Here is a 23,090-nt window from a genome sequence, read left to right as displayed (position 1 = left end):
TGTGTGTGTGTGTGTGTGTGTGTCCGTGTCCGTCTCCCTGTTTTCGGGAGGGAACACCGTTGAAACAAATCACCAAATGTCCTATTTATAGCCAGCAGCTAAGCCAAAGAATTCAGAACACTAGAAGGGAACTGAAAAGATGAAATGTACTTGGGAGAAATACTTTGGATTGCTAGGAAACCTCTTGAGAATGCTGGTAATGGGTGACTATTTGGTTTATGCATCCAAGTTAAAATAAGCTTTGCTGCTTTGAACCTTTATGTAGCGCAATGGAATTTCTTATATTGTGTCTCTAGTTTGAAAGATCATTTGGCAGACAGTGTTTGTTTTGTCATTTAAAATGTCTTGAATCCAATCCCATTTTTGCAACTTATTATAATTGGTTGGATAATGTAATACTGAAATAAAGGGTTTGTTTGTTTTTGTGGCTGTGTATGTGTAAAAAAGGGGGAAAGAAAAATTTTCAAACAAGTTTGAACTGAAGGCTCTTTTACCTTTCCTCTTCCCCACCATATTTCTGGCCCTATCATAACTTACCAACTTGACATTTCCAGTGACCTTCAAACTAATTTTCTTGACATCAGTCTCTACTCCCAGTCAGGTTCTATGTGTTTCCTGTTGTATTATTTGAAAAAAATAAATAAATAAACGGAACAGATCATACATGTCATTCCCTAACAATCCGCTGCACCCTTGCCCCCCACTTAAAAATCCCTGCTACCTACAGGATAAAAGACAACTAACTCAGTGCCATCCCTTTGCCTGGAGTGTCTTTCTCCACTTTTCCATATGACAAGCTGCTATGCATCTCTTAGCTTACTTAGCTTAATAGCCTTCTTTGTACTCTTAAAGGAAGGACATCATTCATAACTGTTTTTTTTTTTGGCGGCACGCGGGCCTCTCACTGTTGTGGCCTCTCTCGCCGTGGAGCAACAGGCTCCGGACACGCAGGCTCAGCGGCCATGGCTCACGGGCGCAGCTGCTCCGCGGCATGTGGGATCCTCCCGGACCCGGGCACAAACCCGCGTCCCCTGCATCGGCAGGCGGACTCCCAACCACTGCGCCACCAGGGAAGCCCCATAGCTGGTTTTGATACCCTTTTATTGGGTATCAAAATAAGGATTCCTCCTGGGGCCAGTGTTTTCCTCCTACCCCTACCTTACCCTTTTTCTGATAAAAATCTTGCCCCTTTGGCCACAGAGATTGTTCCAGGGGCTGCCAGGTAACCCAGGTCAGGACAATCAGATAAAATTTCCTAGGGTTTTCAGACTGGAGGAGAAGAGCATCTTTCTCTTCTGGTGGTAGACTTGAAAGGATGCGATCCTGAGTCCTGTAGTTTTTTGGATTTTTGTGAGCTACCCCAATATCCTTCTAGTGAATTCTCTTTCATTATTTGAACAAGTTTGAGCTGGATTTTGTTTGCAGGGCACAGACACATGGTACAGACACTTCTATAGTATTAGAATTTATCTGTTTTTAGGTCTTGAGAACATGAATCTCTTGAAGACGTTCTGTGAAAGTGGTTAGCACGTTTCCAGGTGTTCAGTACTTGGGTCTGAATGATGGAACGTTTTCTCATGTTCATATCACTTTGATTATGAAGATCTCTTGCTTTCTCATATTGGTTCACATTTATTGTTATGAAATATATTATAAAAAGGAAAGTTTAAACAGAAAAAGTATACTTAATCCCACCACCATAGCACAGCTATTTTGATATTTTTTGTGTCTTCCTTTATAAGCAAATATGAATTTTTCCATAGTAAAAGCCACACTTCTGTTTTCTTTTAAAAGGAAACAAGGTACAGTTTTCCTACTTGTTTGCTTTTCTCTGGCTCAGAAAGGTGACATTTGGGATAAAGATTAAGCCACATTCTTTAGGTTCCTTGAGGCCCCTGCCAGGTGGTTCCTTGGGATTTCATCACTGCGAGAAGTTTATGTGGGTGTGGCTATCCCTATTTTTATTAATGCCCCCCCTTTTTATTTTTTGATTTTTTTTGTATTTTATCAGGGAAAATAGCTTGAAATTGAGAACAACTGGCACCTGCTTTCTTTTTTTTTAAATTAATTTATTTTTGACTGCATTGGGTCTTCGTTGCTGGGCGTGGGCTTTTCTCTAGCTGCGGTGAGCGGGGGGCTACTCTTCTTTGCGGTGCGCAGGCTTCTCACTGTGGTGGCTTCTCTTTGTTGTGGAGCACTGGCTCTAGGTAGCTGTGGCACGCGGGCTGTAGAGCGCAGGCTCAGTAGTTGTGATGCACGGGCTTAGTTGCTCCGCGACATGTGGGATCTTCCCGGACCAGGACTCGAACCTGTGTCTCCTGCATTGACAGGCGGATTCTTAACCACTGCGCCACCAGGGAAGTCCTCATTTTTTAATATCCCAACTACATGAATAAAAACTGAAGATAAGTATTATTCAAGAAAAATGCATGGCGAGAAGTCCCTGGAAGGTTGTGCTCTGGGCAAGTCTGTGGGAGCAGACAGTGAGGCCGTGGGCCCCCTGTGCTAGAGTGAGGGCCTGTCCCCCCTCACTGTGCTCCTGTTCCCTCGGAGAGAGCCATCTGCTTTTGGTTGACTCCCTGCACTGAATCCGTAGTGCAGTGGAGGGTGGTAGGGGCCTTGGTGCTGCAGTTGTGCTACACAGATGGACCTTAGTTCTTCCCAGAGTCCTCAGTTCCACGCTTGCCCTGTCCTCTGCACTCCTTTAGCCTGAGCCCAGCTCCTCCCGGATCCTGCCTGGCCAGTTAGTCCCAGCCCTCTTTGCACATCCTGTGCTGCAGCCTCTCACCTTTTTAAATCCCTGTCAACTCAGTTTCTGATTCTCAAAGATTTAATAAATGAAATGCTCTCCACTGGGGCTCTTGTCCTGTTCTCTGTGGTTATAGGCTTACTCCCTTTTGTACTTTGGTACTTGAGTCCTCTGTGACTTTAGAAAGGATTGCTGGGGGTAAGATTGGGGGAGTGTCTTATTTAGACCTCCGTCTGAAACTGGAATCCCATTTCTTTTCATTAAAATAACCAGTTTTACATAAATGATTTATCTAATAACTTCCACTTTCTGAGATATATCTAAGAGTAAGAGATGAGACCAGATACACAAGTGCCAGCATTTCAGAGTCACACTGAAGCTCACATGCGTAGGTCATAAAAGCTCTACAAATCCTGACTGTAGGCCCTTCATCTCTACTTTCGATTAGGTTCTATAGCAGAATTGTTTCTTGGTTTACCAAAGTGAGATTTGGGACCAGGAGTAGGTGCTAAGTGACAAAGGAGACAGAAGTTTTGCTGACAAGGTTTCTTGGCAAAGGAGACAGCGTGGCCCCGTTTGCCCCAGAGATGCAGCATGGTGCATGGAAACTCTGCCATGAGCATCTTGGGCTCTCATGAAAGGGTTTAGTTAGTATAAAGTATATTTAGTTAGGGGCCCCTGCTTAAAATGGCAGTGAAAGTGGGAGGACCACTTTTTTCTAGATTATTGTCAGTATATCCACCTTGTAAATGTATCTCTAGTATCTTTCACCAGGGCATTCTATAGCTTTTAAACCATCTCCCTCAAACCCACTTTTAATCCACTTTGTGTTAACCAGTGGCCTATTTATTAGATTAAGATTGTTCAGTTCTACAGGTAAAATGATAGATCTAGTGTAAATATACCCATAATCCCAATGAGCAATGTGATTACAAATAGATCTAAATGTGTACAAGGGAATGATAATGAGAAAAAAGGAAAAGTTGTTGTAGATATCAGGATTATGGGTAGCCTTTAAGTAATGTTGACTGATAAGCTATATTTAATATTTTTAGGATAAAATATTAAAGTAACATGAGTCATGCCGTTGCAGATCATATTGTTAAAACCTTGCTCTTTTCAAATACACAGGTGCATGTGTATATAAGTAACCTGACAATGGCATTGCATAAAATGTGGAAAAAAGAAAAAAGCATGGCTAACTTAATGTTTACCACTGCCCAGTGTACCTCAGCCAACCTTTGAGGGCCTGCTACGTGCCAGGCTCTGGTGTGTGGATGACAGAAGCACTGTACTCAGAGCTTATTTTCTGGTGTGGCAAACAGACAAATGAGAAGCAGCGTCATTGTAATGAGCACTGACAGGGAGAGGAGGCCAGGTTGGAGGGGGTGTGAGTGGGACAGCCAGCTGGGAGACCCCAGGGCCCTGTGCACAGGCAGGGGAAGGGCAGGTGACTTGCCAGGCTCAAGAATAGGTTGCAGTAAAAGAGCTTTTTTAAATCACGAAGAATAGAAGCCAAAGACAAAAATTTTTTTAAGATTATAAGTACCTTTTTTTTTTCTCAGCTCTGTGCAACCAACTGCCAACGAGTCCCATCAGTAGATAGCAAAGAGTCATCTGTTCCTACAACCAAACCTCTTAGCAAAATAGTAATAGATGGATACTTCCATATGAGAATAATTACTCTTTAATGTCACAGCCTAAATACTTTACAGTAGTGGAATGAGGAAAAGAACGATGAAACATGGTATACACACACACACAGTCACCTACAGGGGGGTAATGTAAAGTAAGTATGTCAGCTAGGTGCTCTCACAGGAAGATTATCAGACACAGTTGGTGAAAAAAGCAAGGTGTAGAATTTATAGGTACAGTATGAACCCAAGTGTATAGATAAACAAATTCAGGGGTACATTTCACCGTATATTTGCACATACATAAAAACACAGCAAAAAGGTCTGGGAGGATACATGCCTGTCTCGTAAGGAAAGGAAGAAGGCAGGCTTTCTCTTTTTACTCTATTTTCTTGGGCTTCTTTATTTGAACATTTCATCGGGTGAATGTCTTCATATATCGTTTGTGTGTAATATACACATGAGTGCCCACATGCGGGACTGTGCACACTCAAACCCAAGTGATAAAATGCTAACTGTATTTTCATTTGAGTCAGGAATGAGATAAAGATGCCCACTCTCACTCTTCTTATTTGCCATTGTTTTGGGAGTTATTAACTAATGCTGTTAGGTAAGAGGAAGAAAGAAGGGGCGTGAATACAGGAAAGGAGGAGGCAAAAATGATCATTTGTTGAAGGTGAAATGATTGAATTGTTGTGTACCTGGAAAGCCAAAGAGAATTGCCTGAAAAACTAAATAAATATGTATATATATTCTGCAGGTAGAATTTATAAAATGGCTTATTTGGGGAAGGGTTCTTAAAGAAATTCTTTTATTTATTTATGGGCTCTGTAGTTTGCGGCACGTGGGCCGTCTGGTTGAGGCGCATGGGCTCGGTAGTTGTGGCGTGCTGGCTTAGTTGCTCCGCGGCATGTGGGATTTCAGTTCCCTGACCAGGGATCGAACCCGTGTCCCCTGCGTTGGAAAGCGGATTCTTTACCACTGGACCACCAGGGAAGTCCCAGAAATTCTTTAATAAGTGGTCGTCTCTGGGGAGTAGAGAGAAGTTAGGAGGAAACTTTTGCTTTTTTAACATTTTTATTTTCAGTTTTACCTTTAAATGAAATTTTATATCATGTTCATGTATTAATGTTGCCCAAAAAACTAAGTACACTTTGATTTTCCCTCCATAATCAAGATAAAAAATTTAAGAATTCATAGAAAAACATGTAAAATAAAAGGAGAAAAAAGAAAGTCCCAGAAAAAGGTAACAGATTTGAATATGTGAAATAAAACTCTTTGTAACAAAGTAGCACATTTCTGATTAAAAGGAAAACAACATATGCAGAAAAAGTATTTGCTCTGGCTAGATTATGTGGAAGAGCCTGAGTTTGGACTTCAGGGGGAGCCAAGGATTAGAAGCAGAAAAGTGACACAAGACTGTCCAAGGTGATTTTAATGGTCATCCTTTGTTGAGAACAACCACCTTACACTTTTATTGTGATCTAGTTATTACTGTATTGAAATTACTCTTATGCTTTGTCTCCCTTCCTGGAGGGCAAGGACCATGGATTACTCCTCTTTAGCTACTTCTACAGTGCATCGCTCCAGGGTGTGCCCAGTAGATAATATTTGAATGAAACTGAGACATTTTCAGATGGTGGATCCTGCTGGTCTTGGCAGCTTGCTAGATCTGAAGGCTATGGAAGATTGTAGAGTGATTCTTGTGTGGTCCAGTGGCTAAGACTCTGTGCTCCCAGTGCAGGGGGGCCCAGGTTCGATCCCTGGTCAGGGAACTAGATCCCACATGCCGCAACTAAAGATCCCACATGCCGCAACTAAAGATCCCGCATGCCGCAAGTAAAAGATCCCGTGTGCCACAACTCAGACCCAACGCAGCCAAATAAATAATTTTTTTTTAAAAGAATAAATAGTTCTTACACTTGAGGAATTTAGAAGGAAAGGTAGATGAGTTGGGACTTAATGCAAATGTGAGAAAAGCATTCCTAGCATTGCACGGGGTCACACAAGACTGCCTGACCCAGCCTGTGCTGCTGGGGGTGGGGAGATTGGGAGGACTGCCTGTATGGTTCCTGTCTTAAAGATTGAAGAAGCTGGCATGGGAAGATGGGGGGAGGGGAGAGGGAGATGGGCTGAGGCCACAAAGAGTTAGTACTGCGTTGGGTATGTGTCAGGATGTGTGTGCATAGCAAACAATGGGTAGGTGTTTCTGGATCTTAATTTTTGTTCATTCAGCAATATCTATTTGATTCTTTTATTTCCAAGAAACTTGATATGAAGGTGGAAAGCTATGAGGCTGAAGAGGAAGGGACGCAGTAGATCATAGAGAACCTTATTTGATATTCCAGAGACTTTGGACTTTATCCGTAGGTAGTAGGGAACTTAAAATCGAAGGAGTTTGTGTTTGGGGTGTGGACCCTCCAGGTGGCTTTGTAAGGGATGGGTCCGAGGGGGATGAGGCTCTGGAATTAGGGAGATCCTGAGGGGACTGCTGTGGTCATCTAAGTGAGAGAATGACATCTGAACAGGTCAGTGCAGTTAAGAAATATTTGGAAAGTAAAATTGGCAGCGCACTTGGTAACTGATTGGCTCTGGAGAATGTAGGAGAAGGGGGGACTCCAGGATGATGCCTCAGTTTCTATTTGTGGTGGTGCCCCCGTTGAGATGCTACAGGAGGATAATCTCAGCTACCACAGAGAAGCCACATAAAATAAAGATTGCCTGTGTCTACTGGATGTGGCGATTAGGAGTTTATTGGTGACCTTGGCAAGAAGAGTTGCAGGGGAGGGAGATTGCAGTGGTTGAAGAATGAATGGGGGCTACAGTAGAGCTGGGACATGTGGACAGTTCTTTCAGGAAGAAACAGATAACGTGGAATGTGAAGGAAGGGGTTGCCTTGTCTAGAACAAAAAGACTGCTTGCTTTTTTTTTCTGTGTAAAAGAAACAATTATGTTATCTCCCAATTAATTTTAAAAAGAATATTAGGTGGTTCTTTGCTGTGTTTCCAAAAATTATTGTATGTGTTGAAATTATTACCAAAATAAGAATAGAGATTTAAGCTACTTTAAAGAACAGGAATTGAATGCCTGTAGCCTTATCTTTAGACATAAATTATGTGTCCATCTATCCACAGGTTGAAGGACTTGGCCGTAAACTGACTTAAATGTGCAGAACAGAATCCTTTAAAGATAGAACTGAAATTCTAGAGCATTTTTCAATATATTCTTGGTGATTTCTTCCTTCAGAAAGGATTTATGGTCTTTAAGTGTTATTTGATCTAAGTTTACTTTAATAATAAGTATTTTAACAGTATACTACTACTATAGTAGTAATAGTGTATGTACATGGTTAGATTTAATTTCTATAAATTGCATTTCATCACAGGTACTGATGATGTTGTAGGTCCCGAAGGCATGGAGAAATTTTGTGAAGACATTGGTGTCGAGCCAGAAAATGTAAGTCTAACTTACTAATTTGGGTAGATCAGTTGATCTGATTTTGTCTCTTGGCAAATAAAGCAACAGTGAAGAAGTAAGGGTGCATTAGTTTTTATGAGGCAATCTAAGAAATAAGTTCCAATTCTAAATTGGTTTGTAAGCAAAAGTTTTTTTGCAATTGGTATGGTGTAACAACAGTCAGTCATTTTATTCTCTCATTTAATTTCTTGTCTCTAAAAGGTATAGTAATAAAGTAATTAAACTAGATGTTTAAAAAGTGGTGTGGGAATGTGTGCCTACCATGACGGATAACTGGGGACTGGGGGACTGAGGGCTTTGTGTATCTTTGTCCCCCTCCGTAGTTGTTCCAGCCTAATGTAGAATTTGTCCAGGACTTTGAATAATTAATTATTCATAAGGGTTTTGAATAGGTTATAATTAAAAAGGTTTTTTCACAGCTCCTTCACTTCCAGTTGAATTTAGCTCAGAAAGTGATTGCTTTTTATTGTAAAGCCCCTAAGTATTTCCTTTAAAACATTTAATTAGAAGTTTTTTTATATGCTTCATTATTTTTGCATAATTCTTATCATCATGTTATTTTTGAATATTTTTTCCTATTCTCACATTTGTCTTACTGCAAAATGAAACATACAAATGCTCTGACTCATTAACTATGCAGCTTAATATTACATCAGCCTCCAATTTAACAAATACCTCTTATATCCTAAATGAATTTATGCTCTGGAAGAGCTCTCAAGGGATCATCCCTTTCATTCAGACTGTTGGTGAGATATCTGGTACCCATGCATATCATGCTCTTCGAGACTTCACACTTTTTTCTTTAAAAAAATTTTGTTGGGCTTCTCTGGTGACGCAGTGGTTAAGAATCCGCCTGCCAATGCAGGGGACGTGGGTTCGACCCCTGGCCCGGGAAGATCCCACATGCCACGGAGCAACTAAGCCCACACGCCACAACTACTGAGCCTGCGCTCTAGAGCCCGCGAGCCACAACTACTGAAGCCCGTGTGCCTAGAGCCCGTGCTCCGCAGCAAGAGGAGCCCGCGCACCGCAACAAAGAGTAGCCCCCGCTCACCACAACTAGAGAAAGCCCGTGCGCAGCAATGAAGACCCAACGCAGCCAAAAATAAAAACAAACAAATTAATTAATTAAAAAAAATTTTTTTCTGTCTCCCCACTCCCCCACCCCCAGTAACACTGTAAATTTTCTAAAGAGCCTTTGGACTGTCTTTAACTTACTACATGTATTTTAGTCTTGTATTTTTATTTTAATGTAATCTAGTTCAGGTGTCTTGATAAATTATTGAGTTTGGTACAGAGGTTTGGGGACAGCTGGGTCAGTAGTATTTTGCCTGATCTAGTCCATAGCCTGGTCATAGACAGACAAAAACATTTCACGGACTTTAAGAAGGAAGTTTTCTGACAGGGGCTGGGCCAAGGTTGGCAGTGTTTTCTGGACAGTAGTATAAAAGCAGTGAGAGTGAGCTGGGCCTGAGAGGAGATCCAGAGGTTCCACCCAGGGGACAGTAATCAGCATGTGATCAGAGGGGTGGGTAGCAGGGCCCAATGGTAGGGAGGCTGGGAGGCATCGGGCCGCCAGTGTGAGAGGGATCAGGTGGGCATCTACTCTCAGGGCCAGAAAGGCCTGTCGGGTGGGAGGAGTGCTGACACCGATTCTAACCGAGAAAACAGGGAGGCCCAGCTCTTTAAAGTTCCTCAGCTCCAAATACCAGTACTCAGTAAAAAATAGCTACTGTTATTATCGTTTTTTGGCAATTATGAGTCTTTAGTTTTCTATTTCTGTAGCAGTAGAAATAGTCTTGAAATGTTGAATCACATAGAAGATTGAACGGCTGAATTCAGACTATTATTCCAAAGTATTGATTCCTGTACTTCAAGCCTAAGATGCCACTAATAGAATTTTTATTATTTTATTCATCATTAAAAAGGAAAAATGTTAAGTAAATTCTGATAAGCCATCAATTGTGGATACTTCCCAATTTCAGAAATTGTTTGAACAACCAGCACAAAAATAGTTTTTTAGAGGCTTGTCTGCATTGATGAGTGAGCACTTTAAAGTATTAAAAACCCTCACCTTGCCTGATATTTATAGCTTATGAAATTTAAGCAGGCTTGTAAAATTCAGTTCAACTTCCATTTACTAAGGTAACAGAAAAATCCTTTAAGTAGCTAGCTTCCTTATTCGCTGTGCTAGGGAAAGGTCTGTTTGTGTAAAGAAGTACCCATTGTGAATATCTGCTGTGGCTGTTTGGCCACATTACATGCATACTTGTATGTGTGTTCCTTTATCATAACCGTTTTTTGTTTTTTTTTAAAACTTAAGTATTTATGTGGAATTTTTAATCCTTCTAATAGAGGATTGAGTATAGATAATGTTTGAGAACATACAAAGTTTGAATTAGAAAATATGTAAATAGATACATAGGAGTCAGAATTCCAAGAAAAGCTGAGGGATGAGGAGAAAATCCACTAATGTGTGAATAGTTTGAAGAACATGCAACGCCTTCTTTTTGGAAAATCCTTCCTAGTAGGCCCCTGGTCTCTTAAGTCACCATTTTCTGACCAATTTAACAATCATGTTTTATGGTGATGTGCATAATACGTAGAAAAATTGGTTCACTTACCAGTTCTGGTTATCTACCTAGTAATCTAGATTTTTAAAATCTAAAAAACCTAGTGACTTAAAAAAAATGGGTAAGTACTGATTGAATTGATATTTGATTGATAGATCCTAGAGATTTACTGGGTTCTCACTGATATTAATCTCCAAAGTAGAAAACCATGAAGTCAGCACCAAGAGAAAGCTTTGCATTAATCTTCGAGTTATAAATTAAACAAAGCTGGAGATTTTTAGTCTACAAACGAGCGCATTGGCAGTTGAAAGGACAGACCTTCTGAACCTCCTGAATGCTGTTATTCTGGAGTCCTTCATGTGTCCTTTGGCTCTCATGGCCTAATTAAATCATCTAAAGTGATGTCTGAGTGGCTGCTTGCCTCATTATGGTGGGGAGTGTTATGCTTTTATTTTGCCTTTTGTTGTTGTTTGGGATTTTAAAAACTTTGGTTCTATTACAAAAAGTAGTATAAGGCGGGTGTGAAATTGTACTTTTTGATTCATTTTCAGGGATAACAGCCTAAAAATATGTTGATGCTCTTTTTTTTTAATTTTTATTTTATATTGGAGTATAGTTGATTTACAACATTGTGTTAGTTTCAGGTGTACAGCAGAGTGATTCAGTTGTACACATACATGTATCTATTCTTTTTCAGATTCTTTTCCCATGTAGGTTATTACAGAATATTGAGTAGAGTTCCCTGTGCTATATAGTAGGTCCATGTTGATGATCTATTTTATATATAGTAGTGTGTATATGTTAATCCCAAACTCCTAATTTATCCCTCCCTGCCCCCGCCTTTCCCCTTTGGTAGCCGTAAGTCTGCTCTCTGTGTCTGTGAATATGTTTCTGCTTCATAGATAGGTTCATTGGTGTCATACTTTAGATTCCATATATAAGTGATATCACATAGTATTTGTCTTTCTCTGTCTGACTTACTTCACTTAGTATGATGATCTCCAGGTCCATCCATGTTGCTGCAAATGGCATTATTTCATTCTTTTTTATGACTGAGTAGTATTCCATTATCTGTATGTACCACATCTTCTTTCTCCATTCATCTGTCGATGGACATTTAGGTTGCTTCCATGTCTTGGCTTGCCTCAATTTTTTATGTTATGTCACCCGGATTCCTTTCACCGTCACCACCCTCTGACCCATTTGGGCACGTGGATTATAGTTTAATGGTTTGGGGCAGTTCTTCTGTTAGATGAAATGAAGCATTTAGGTCCTGGGTAAAGAAATCAGATTAACTGCCAAATGCAGAGTATGCTAGTCCCCGGCCAACTGTGTGCAGAAACATTTATTTCCTTCCCATTGCCTTCTTTTTTTTATTACAACAAATGGACGTATAGCCATTCAGCAGTGTATGTGTGAGCTCCTCTTTTGTACTCGGGTTCCCTTTTGTGTGAATGACTGTCCAGAGATAGCCAGCCTTGCAGAGTGGCAAAGCTTCCTAGGACGGTCCTAGGAAGGCCTTGTCCCTCTTCTTTACCTCTCTAGGAGTGGCATACTTTCTTTTTTAGTTACCCCTCACCTTGTCTTGGGTCTTTGAGGTAGACAGGATGGGAGAGCTTCCTCCTCATCCCCCAATCCAGGTGGCCTCAGCTCTGTCCCTGTGTAAGAGCCCTGGAGAGTTTGCAGTTGGAGGCATCTTGGAAATGTAATTTTGTCTTTTATACCTTTAGGTATTTATTAAACTCACCATCACTGCCTCGGTGCCACCTTTTCTCTAAAGCAACTGAGTGAAAAAGTGACGAGCGGTGCCAAAAACCCGAGTTGTCACGGTTCCTCATGTCTGCCCAGTTTCAGAAGGTGCACTGAAAGCAAGGATGGCGCCCCACTGAGAAGTGATTGAGTGATTGTCCGCTCATCCTGCGCTCATTGCAGGCACAGTGCTATCGAAGTGGAGTGTTGGACTACTTTAAAATCATTTCCCCAGTGTATGTAGTTGAACTCACAAACATCGAATCCACTGTCCGTGTCCCACCACCTACTGTTTGGGTTTTTAACACTCTGTTCTGCACCTCACTCTTTTCATTTTCACTTAATAAATCTTGGAAACTGTTCCGTATTTGTACCGATGGCTCCACTTCATTTGTCTCAGTGGTGACATAGTATTCTTTCGTACGGAATGTGTTTAGCAAAGAAGTATTTAAGTAGTCCCTTATTAGTAGCTGTTTGGTTATTTTCAGTCTTTTGCTACTACAAATAGTACTGTAGTCAGTCTTGTTGACTATACAGCTTTGTGTATATGTGCAGGTGTATCTATGAGATAACTTTCCATAGGTGGAACTGCTGGTTTCAGTTTTGATACATACTGCAGAACTGCCCTTGGGAGAGGTTAATGGCTTTACACTTCCACCATCAGGCATAAAAAGTCATGTTTCTCCAAACCCTTGTCAGCAGACTGAATTATCAAACTTTTAGATGTTTGCCAAACTAGAACTCATTTTTGAAGTTACCTTGTTCATATTTCAGTGACTAAACTACTGTGAACCGAAGCATTTGGCTGATGTTAATGTATTTAATTACTGAAGTCTGTCCTCCTTAATTGATTGGTCTTTCTGCTTTGTTTTGTTTTTGTTTTAAACAGGTAGTTATGCTTGTCCTAGCTTGGAAATTGGATGCACAAAACATGGGTTATTTTACTCTACAGGAGTGGTTAAAAGGAATGACGTCTCTACAGTAAGTCCTGAGGCTACCCTGGGGCAAGGGTGGGTGTCCTTGCCCTCCCCTGGCTGCCTGCCTCCCCCCTGGGGTCTCCTCGAGCCTGGCTTGGGTGACTGGAGGACCGCCAGGGGATCTGGGCAGGCTTCACCTGTGCATAGGTGTGAAGACCAAGCCCCATATTCCTATGATGAGGAGGGCTATAACGGATGAATTCTAGAAATTAAAGTTTTTATATAATGTATATCGTTTATTTTAGTATTCTTCTAGAGCAGCTCAATAGAAATAGGCCATCCTTTTCTCATATATGTGAGCCATGTATATAATTTAAAGTTTTCTAATACCCACATTTAAAAAAGTAAAAAGAAACAGGTAAAATTTATTTTAATATATTGTACTTAATCCAGAATATCCAAAATATTATCATTCCAACATGTAACCAATATTTTTAAAAGCTCTTTTACCTTCTTTTTCATATTGAATCTTGAAAATCTGGTGTATATTTTACATTTATGGTACATCTCAATCTTCATTAGCTGCATTTCAGGTGCCCAGTAGCCACATGTGCCTAGTGGCTACTGTATTGGACAGCGCAGGTTTAAAATCAAAGTATTATCATCTGGTTTATAATTCTTGAGAAAAGTTGAGTGAAGTATAACTTGTAAGTAAAGATATTCAATATCTTTTATTTGATATATTCTGTTATTAGCTTTGGGCAAAGTTAGAACTTCATTACTCTAGTGATTAAAAAAATAATAATAATAAAGATTCTGTTTATGTTACCTGGGCCAGAATTGAGGGGAAAAAAAAATCACTGGTTTTATGTGTTCACTTCGTGCTTACATGCATGTGTGTCTGTGCGTGTGTGTTTACATGTGTGTGCTTGCTAAGAGTTTCACTCAAGAAAACAAATTGTCATTCTCTGTTACTCATTGAAAGATACACTTGAGGTGGATGATGAAACATTTCAAATGATATTTGAAGAGGAAGTGCTAATTCTTAATATAGTAACTGATCTAAAGTACTTGAATGGCTTCTCTTTTTCTTTTTCCTTTAACTAGGAATGATAGGCTTAAGTTTTTACTGGATTAAAATTGGAATTGAAATGGTTTTATGGTTTTATTTAAATAATTTTGTAATTTGTCAACTTTCAATATCATTGTCCCTTTGTCATTGGTAACAGTGCTTCATTTTCATTGTGCTTTAGTAGTTTTATGAGGCCTGTTCACTGTTCTTTCATTTGCGCCTCACGGCTACCTAGGCAGATCAGGCTTTATTTACCCTGCACATTTTACAGATGGGGAAACTGAGGCTTAGAAGGGGTATGTGATTTGTGAAAGAAAGTGGTAGGATGGGAGGAAAACCTAAGACTTCTGATTCTTCAGTCACATTCTTCCTCTGACAACTATTGTCTGATGACAAGTGCGTTTTAGGTAAAAGCCAAATCACCCTTTTACAGGTACGCTTTCCTCTCAGCCTGCTCTAGAATTTTAGGGTTAAGTCTCTGGAATCTCCTAAAATTGTGTATGTCATGTAGGGAAACACCTCCTTACAATTTTCAGCCTACTGTCTCCTGCATTGTTTTCCGTGCTGCCTCCCTTTGTTGCTTTCCGGATAGAGCACGTGATGACTGCTCCTTTTTAAGTATCCTTGTAATGATGAATGCACTGCCAAATCAAGATTTTATTCATGGCTTTAGAGAAGGCACCATCAGCATTTCTTCAGGCACAGTTTCATGTGTCTTAAGAGGGTGTAGTATCCATTTTTGGACAGTTCTAGATTCGTTTTTACATTTGCCTTTACAAAAGAATATTACCCATGCCAGGCCTTGCCCATGTTTTGAGGGTTGCGTCGTCTGGGAATTGAAATACACAGTTTCCTGGAAGAGGCCTACGTGTATGTTCATGGGCTGGGGGGTGCCCCACAAGCTCTTTGTGGGGAACTCTGCTCGCCACTTTGTGTGACACGGGTAGTGGCAGGTGGATTCCCATAGAATGCTGCCACTTGGCCCTCGCAATTTACAGTATAGTAACAAACCTGATCCACTGTAAAGGAGTTGAGGAATCTGCTTTCTTTTGTGAGATGAAATTCTGAGATTAGTTTCCTCATCAGTGAGGTGAAGATGATTACTCACAATAACCTTTAAGGTTCTTTGTAGTTCAAAAATAGTACAATTTCAAGTTTTAAGAACTTCCTCCCCCTTTCCCTCCGGCCTCCCTAGATTCATCATTTGTTCAGCAAATATTTGAGTGGCAGTGGTGTGCCAAGCGCAGAATTCTAGGTCCTGGGGAAACAAAAGCCATGAACAAGACAAAGTCCATTTGGGGCAGGAGCTTGGAAGCAGTGTTCAGGCAAAATATCCAAAAGTAATAAGGTCACTTCTCTTTATGCTACTTGTATTTATAAGGTATTTGCACCCAATAAATAAGAAAACTCAGAGGCTAATCCTTTATATGCTCTAAAGATGGAAAGTAGTCCATCTTTTGAATGATCTATTTTGTCTTCTATTTGGTTTTTTTCTCATTTTTGGCTTTATTAAACCTGTCCAGTGAAGTTTTACGGACTCAAGCTGGAATTAAAGTGTATATAACAAAACCTCTTCTAAAAAAATTGTAACTGTACGTTGAGCACATGCTAGCAATAGGAAACCCATGGGTTTTGGAACCAGAGAGTTTTGAATCGGTTCTGCCACTTCCTGGGTGTCCCTGGTAATGTCCCTAAAACCAGGAACGTTGAAGTGATGAAATGTGGCTTTCCCCAGGGCACCCAGAAACCAGTCTTCTGGATGCCATCTGGAGTTGTGTGCTTGGCCTCTCCAGGGCCATGTTTTGTGACTCTTGGAAGCAGTGACAGCAGCTGGTAGGGAACATCTATCCCCAAGTTCCCGCAGTCGTTCTCAGAGAAGGCACAGCTCTTGATTGATTGATTTATGTATTTATTTATTGGCCACACGGCTTGTGGGATCTTAGTTCTCCGGCCAGGGATTGAGCCCGTGCACTTGTCAGTGAGAGCGCCAAGTCCTAACCACTGGACTGCCAGGGAATTCCCAACTCTTGTTTTAATTGACTGTTTTTTTTTATTGCCTTGTTCCAACATGTGGTTTAAGGTTACCTCTGATGAATTAAGCTTATAGAGTGTTTAAGCTAAACAAAACAAAACCCCAAAAAAGTGTGTTAGAGTTGTAGCTAACTTTGCAGAGAACTGATGATGGGCTGGAAAAATACCTTTGGGCTGACCAAGTGAAGGGGCAAAGGCTGTCCCAGGGTAATGGGAGAGAGCTACCTTTGATTTTATAACCTTTGAGGATTATTATCCTGATTCCTGTTGCTTTGGACTGTGTTATAGCAGCAAAGTTCAAATAAGCAATGATTTCATTCCACAGTATATGCATATTTTCTCATGGGAAAAGATGCCCGTTAGCGGTGTGGCACTGTCACTGTATGACTACCACAAGTTTTCTTATACGTGGTACACAGAAAAGCAGGGGGAACTGTGTTGAATGATGTGGCTGCTTTCTGAAAAGTCTCAGGCCAAGCCTGTTTCTTCACAGGCCCTCTGTTTGAACTGAGCCCCTCTGCAGATGGCCTTGTTGACTGGCCACTAGATGGCAACCTGCGGTTCAGACAGGGTGACTCAGCGGCCTGTCTCCCTGATGGGGGTTAGTCCACAGTCTCCGCAGGACAGGACCCCTTTTAAAGCAGATTAAACCCTTTATTGACAGTATCGTCTCTAACCCATCCTTAATAGATACATGAAGTGAAAATTTTACTTTGGGCATTTTATGCTTGACACTCCAGATGAGCTCTCTGAGCATCTTGCAGACATAGGGACGTCTTTGCCAGTGTGGCCAGTGTGGCTGGACTTGCTTCCAGGCACGCTGCAGAACGTCATATTCACCTCATAGCGACTTTATTTTCTTTTAGCTATGCAGTGGTCATCTAAATGAGTGGTTCCTGCTCTAGAATCTGTTGAAACAAACAACTGCTCTTATTCCTTTCATTGGGCAGGACTAACTAAACTAAACCACTGGCCCAAATCTGGCCAGTTTCCTGTGGTTTTCATCCTTAACCTTCTTTCCAAATGAAGAGGGGAACCTTGGCCTTAGATGTTTTGGGGTTAGCTGGTTTCCCTCCTCTTTGATCTTCCCCCATATTGTTACTAATAAAATATTATTCGTTATTTATATACCTGGTAAGAAAATCAAGCCATACAGTAGAGTGCCCAGTGCAAGGTAAGCCCTGTTCCCACTCCTGCCTCGCAGGCTCTGCTTACTGCTTTCTTGTGCATCCTTTTAGCCTCCAGCAACCTTCATTTGGGTTCTGGCAGTAAATCTCTATAACTAGGCTATCAATCAATGTCTCTTTTTTCCCTTCCCTAACCTTTCTCCACAGAGATCCAGAGTGGGCTTTTCAAGATGGAAGCCTGATCATGGTCTCTCCCATGATAGGAGGTGGCTTCCATTGTTTCTAGGATTCAAAAAAAACCTCCCAAAACAAACAAACAAAAAAACCCACTGTGGACCACAAAAACCCTTTGTGGTCTGGCCCTACCTCCCTTTCAGCTTCATCTTGGACCACTTACCCTCTTACTCTACCCAGTCTAGTCACAGTGGTTTTCTTTTAGTCTTTGGACTTAGCATGCTCCCTTCTGCCACTGGGCCTTTGCACATACCGTTCCTTTAATGTGGAAAGCCCTCCCCTCCAAAAACATCTAGTTTCTACCTGTCTTTCAGCTCTCAGCTTACATGTCAGTCCCTTAAAGAAGGGTTTTCTGACTTCTAAAATAGTCTAATTTTAATCTTTTCTAGTTTTCAAAAACATCAGGAAGGAATAAAGCACATTCTAAATTGTTGTAGACTCATAGAAATGAAATATTTACTGTAGCTTTTGACTTTTAGATATTTTATCATCTCAGTAGATCCTGGGGAGTTTTCTGTAGATAGCTACAAAAAAAAAAAAAAAGCTTTCACAAATTTATTGCTAAAAATAACATTGGTATGCTCTATTATGAACCATATTTTAGTTTATAAAGTATGTAAAATATTTACATTGATAATACTTGTAATATGTATTGTCTATACTTAGTAGGAGGTAAAAGTTCTACAGAGAAACACAAGGGTACACATGCAGCGTTGAAAAGCTTTAATATTGTCAGTGAAAATGATGACTCTTTGTTCTCATTTTTAAGGGCTAGATGTTATGAACAGAAAATTAGTTTGTAAAAATAACCAATCAGTCTACTTAAGAAAACTAAACAGTGTGTCTCTTACCTGTGCAAATAGATGGTTATCACTAGGGGCTCCCTGGAGAAATAGCTGATGTCAAGTTTAGGGTAGAGAGAGTACAAGGTGAACTAGAATATCTTGTGCCAGAAAGTGAGGCCGTACGTGCTCAGAGACTGACGGGGACATGTCAGAAGGACACTGGAGCCAGCTTGAAGGGGCCAGTGCCCAAACACGGACAATTTATGCATCAAAAAGAATGAAGACAGTAGCAGATTATAACACTGAGTAAAAGGCAAACATCCTTAAGTCCAGAAAGTAAGAAAGATGGTGAGTAGAACTCTTTTAGAACAATTCCAGCCTGTAAGTGTAAAAGCATGATAGAATTAGAAAAATCACCATTTTGTACCTTCAGATGTAAAACTGATTCAGGCAGGGCTCATCAACAGATGTTAAAATGTTTCACCTGGTGAAATGTTGTTGAGGAACAGGATTGTCAGTCTCAAGGTATCATCCCCCAGATTACACACCATTTCAGAAGGGCGAAGAGTACCGTTTAAGTGGAGAATCTGGTGGATGCTACCTTCACCAAATGAATCAACTTAATATCACCAGTAATGGGACAGACTGACGTTATGAGCCTCCTCACGGGGTATACTGAGAAGGACATCACGTGGAGAGTTCTTATCATGAGTACTTAATCTAAATATAATCATAGGGAATTTATCTGACAGACTGAGATTCTGCAAAACAACTAGTCCGGTCTTTTAAAAAATGACATTGTCAAGAAAGACAGAAAAAAGGCAGGACACCTTCTAGATGCTAAGGAGATAGATACCTGAAAGCAGCGCACGAGCCTTGATTGGATCCCGGATGAAAAGGAACAGCTGGGGGAAAATTGGGAAATTTGCGCATGGGTCATATATTAGCTCAGAAAGTTAACATTTCTAGGATATTAAGAGTGATGATGGCATTGAAGTGTTTAGGAGTAAAGTGGCATTATGTTGGCAACTTTCAAATGGTACAGAAAAAAGTGCATGTATGTGAGAGAGTGAGCACAAATGTGACAGTGCTCATGGTGAGCCCAGGGGATGGGTATATGGGTGTGTATTTACTAGGCCTTCAATTTTTCTGTACATTTGAAATTTCTTAAAAAGTGTAGGAAGAAAATAGCTCATCGTGGACATGTTCCAACTCCAGGGTTTTTATTGTCTTTTGGTATTGTGTTTTATATTACTGCCCCACGTTAAAAAAAAAAAACTCGGGTTATAATTTGCCTTTATTCTGTTTTTCTAGATGTGATACAACAGAAAAACTCAGAAATACTTTGGATTACTTAAGATCATTATTAAATGATTCTACAAACTTTAAACTTATTTACAGATATGCGTTTGACTTTGCACGGGTGAGTTCTCTGGAGCCTATCCAGATGTTTCCCTCTCTCTCCCTCCCCTTTTGAGGTTTGTTTTACGTACTACAGCAAGGAAGTTGAATAAGCTACTCCCAGGATGCTAGTTAGAATTTCTCTCTATGTGTACCCTTTCTACACTAACTGATTCTGGGCAAGAATGTAGTATGTCAGCAAAAAGCTCTAGTGACAGACTATTAATAGCTCTTGAGATTGGCTTAGAAGTAACTTGTAAATGGGCATGTAATAGACACTGTTCTAAATGTCTCTTAGGTAAGCTTGACAAATCTTTTCCTTCTCACGAAACAGCAAAGCTTCACCCATTGAGTTTACTGGAATAAATTAGTCAGATCAAAGCCAGTTTCATTTTGGGTGCTATATCGTGTCTGAAAATCGTTTGAATTTCAAACGTAAGCTAATTTCAGTGGACGTTATTCAAACATAGTTTCTAGTCATCATTTTGAAAAGTGATCATCTTGTTTGTCACGCAGTGAGCCATTCCAAGTAGGTGAATAGGTGGTTCTACTGGAGTGACATAAAGCTGTATTTTTCAGCCTGGTCACTGGAAGGTAGCGAATTCTGAGGTATAAGTTGGCGTTGTGTTCATTCACTGTCCACGGCCCATATGTACGATTACACTTTATTGCAGAATGGTGGTTTCTGTTATGTTTGTGTGTTTGGTGGGTTCAGGTGACTAGGCTTTCTTGATTGATGATTTCTTTTTAATCTTTTTTTTTTTTTTTAAGCAGAGAACTCAGTGACAATTCTTATTTCTTACCTCCGTGTTGATCTTTTCACTTTTTCGTCGCTTTGGCTCTGTTAGCTCAGCCAAAGGTTTATTTGCTGATGAGCATCTGTAATAACACATTATTACATCTGTGCATCTGTACATCCGGTGCATCTATAATAACACATTAGTAGTTCACTGTGATGTCCTCACTTGTGAATTTTTGCAGCCTTCAAGTAAAATCAGGACATGCATGTAAATGTATAGATGTTAGAAAAGTAACATGGTGAAATTCAGTTGCAGTGTTTTACTAAACAGCGTTTGTGTAGTTGTATATAGAATTTGTTTGCCAGATGCTTTTTAGAATAGATGCATAGTTTTTAGGATTAAATGTTTTGTTTCATGAGATTTTTTTCCTTCCAAAGGCAGCAGTGTCCTATTGTATGGGCAAAAGTTTGTTTAGAAGCATCACGCCTTTTCACGAAAATATTTTCTAACTTCCTTGTTTGAGGGTCAAATTTTCCCACGTATCCACTGTTTTAGAACCGGGTTCCATTTTCCTCCTCCCTGGCTTTCCATCCCCTTCTCTGCTGGTCACCGAGGCCCCTTCTGTTGCCTCTTTCTTGGTGCTTCCACCACAGCCTTGGGGTTGAGGCCGTGCTCCTCACCTGTACTGCTGCCGTGGCCTTGTGTCCACATTCTCTCCCTTCTCACCCACACTCACCCCGGTGGGGTGTCCTCCATCTTCCTTCATCCTGGGACCACTCGGGCACCTTCAGCTCACCAAGCCACTACACCCGTCGCCTCCGTGTGAATGTAGTGCTTCACCCACCGTGTGGGTGGTACGGTTGCGCCCCCCGCAGCTGAGGGACAGACGGGCTGGTTTTGTCCTCCTTCACAGGGGAGCAGGGAACTTGGAGCAGGGCTGCCTCGTTGCTCAGCAGTAGGTTCAGGACTCAGACTCAGGTTCTGGCTCCAGGTCGCGTCTGCGGCTCCCTCCAGGCCCTCGTAGTCCAGTCCCAGGCTTCCTCTCCCACGAGACGCCTGTGTTGTGCTGACGTCGAACGAGCAGTTCGCTGAACCTGCCGTCTGCCCCCGCCTCTCTGCTCCCTGCCTTTTGTGCCGCCAAGGCTCTGCTTGGAGCCACGTCTCTCCCCCCGACTGCTCTCTGCAGCGTCGGGCTTCTGGGCCCAAGCCACGTGCCTCCGCTGTCACACAGAAGCATCCTGCCCCGGAGAGAACACGTGCCCTCACTTACATGGCCCTCGTATCCCTCTAGCTTGGCCTTGGAGTTTGGGTACAGGCCCACATTTTTTCTGACAGGTTAAGGGAGTGCGTGTTTTCTTTCGTCATGTCCCTGGGAGCAGCCCACAGAGATCTTTGCCGTTTAAAGAGAGTATCAGTAAATATCAGCAAATTAAGCTCCTTTATGTAATGATGAATAACAACCACCCGTATTTAATCATTACCAAATAGATTTCAGTTTAGCTAAAATATGCTCTAAGATGAGTTTGTTATTGAATCCTTTGTTTTGTTTGGTTTAGCTGTATCCCACAAGTGTCGAGGTGTTGTGTATTCATTTGCATTCAGTTCAGAATATTTTCCAGTTTCCCTTGTGGTTGTTTTGGACTCATTGGTTATTTAGAAGTGTGTTGCTTGTGTTATTTGCCAGCTATTAGGACTTTCCAAGTAATCTTTCTATCGTTAATTCTGCTGTGGTCAGAGAACATACTCTGGACAGTTTCAGTCCACTTAAAATGCAGGGAGGCTTGATCTGTGGTCCAGAATATGGTCTGCTGTGATGAATGTTTTATGTGTACCTGAAAAGAATGAATATTTTGCTGCTGTTTGGTGAAATGTTTTATAAATATCAGTTAGGTCAAGTTGGTTGATAGTGTTGTTGAGGTCTTCTGTATCCTTATTGATTTCTGCCTACTGTTCTATCATTTACTGAGGGAGGAATGTTGGACTGTCCGACTATAATTACTTCTGCCATTTGTATCATTTCTTGTTTCATGTATTTTGAAGCTCAGGCATTAGGTTTAGATAGACTTAGTATTATTATGTCCTCTTGAAGAATTGACCCTCTAGCATTATGAAATGTTTTTTATCTTGATAAAGATAATATTCCTTGTTAATATTCCTTGTTCTGAAGTCTACTTTGACACAAATATAGCCATTTCTGCTTTTTTTTATTAAAGTCTGTATGATATATCTTCTTCCATCCTCTTTAAAAACCTATTTGTGCCTTTATATTTAAAGTGGGTTTCTTATATATACCATATGCATAGTTGGGTCTGACAGTACATGTCTTGGGATGCTTAAACCATTTACATTTAATGTATTTATTGATATGGTTAAGTTTACATCTCCTAAACTGCTATTCATTTCTCTTTTTGTCCCTTTTCTTTTTCATGGTACACGGGCTTCTCACTGTTGAGGAGCACAGGCTCCGGACGCGCAGGCTCAGTGGCCATGGCTCACGGGCTTAGCCGCTCCGCGCCATGTGGGATCTTCCCGGACCGGGGCACGAACCCGTGTCCCCTGCATCGGCAGGTGGACTCTCAACCACTGCGCCACCAGGGAAGA

General features: G+C 41.0%; 1 protein-coding gene across 5 annotated transcripts in view; it reads left to right on the top strand.

Annotated features, from left to right (window-relative positions):
- Positions 1-23,090, top strand: part of DCUN1D4 (defective in cullin neddylation 1 domain containing 4) — a 68,818-nt gene that overhangs the window by 30,761 nt on the left and 14,967 nt on the right. For all 5 annotated transcript variants that reach the window (XM_029235308.1, XM_029235309.1, XM_029235310.1 and 2 more), the window contains 3 exons: positions 7,769-7,839; positions 13,072-13,163; positions 19,663-19,771. In XM_029235308.1, the coding sequence (XP_029091141.1) occupies positions 7,769-7,839; positions 13,072-13,163; positions 19,663-19,771 (272 nt within the window). The remainder of the gene's footprint in view (positions 1-7,768; positions 7,840-13,071; positions 13,164-19,662; positions 19,772-23,090) is intronic.

This window comes from Monodon monoceros, unplaced genomic scaffold (genome assembly GCF_005190385.1).
Source record: "Monodon monoceros isolate NGI ecotype Baffin Bay Population unplaced genomic scaffold, NGI_Narwhal_1 Super_Scaffold_20, whole genome shotgun sequence".
NCBI lineage: Eukaryota > Metazoa > Chordata > Mammalia > Artiodactyla > Monodontidae > Monodon > Monodon monoceros.
This window is presented reverse-complemented; position numbering and strand designations above follow the sequence as displayed.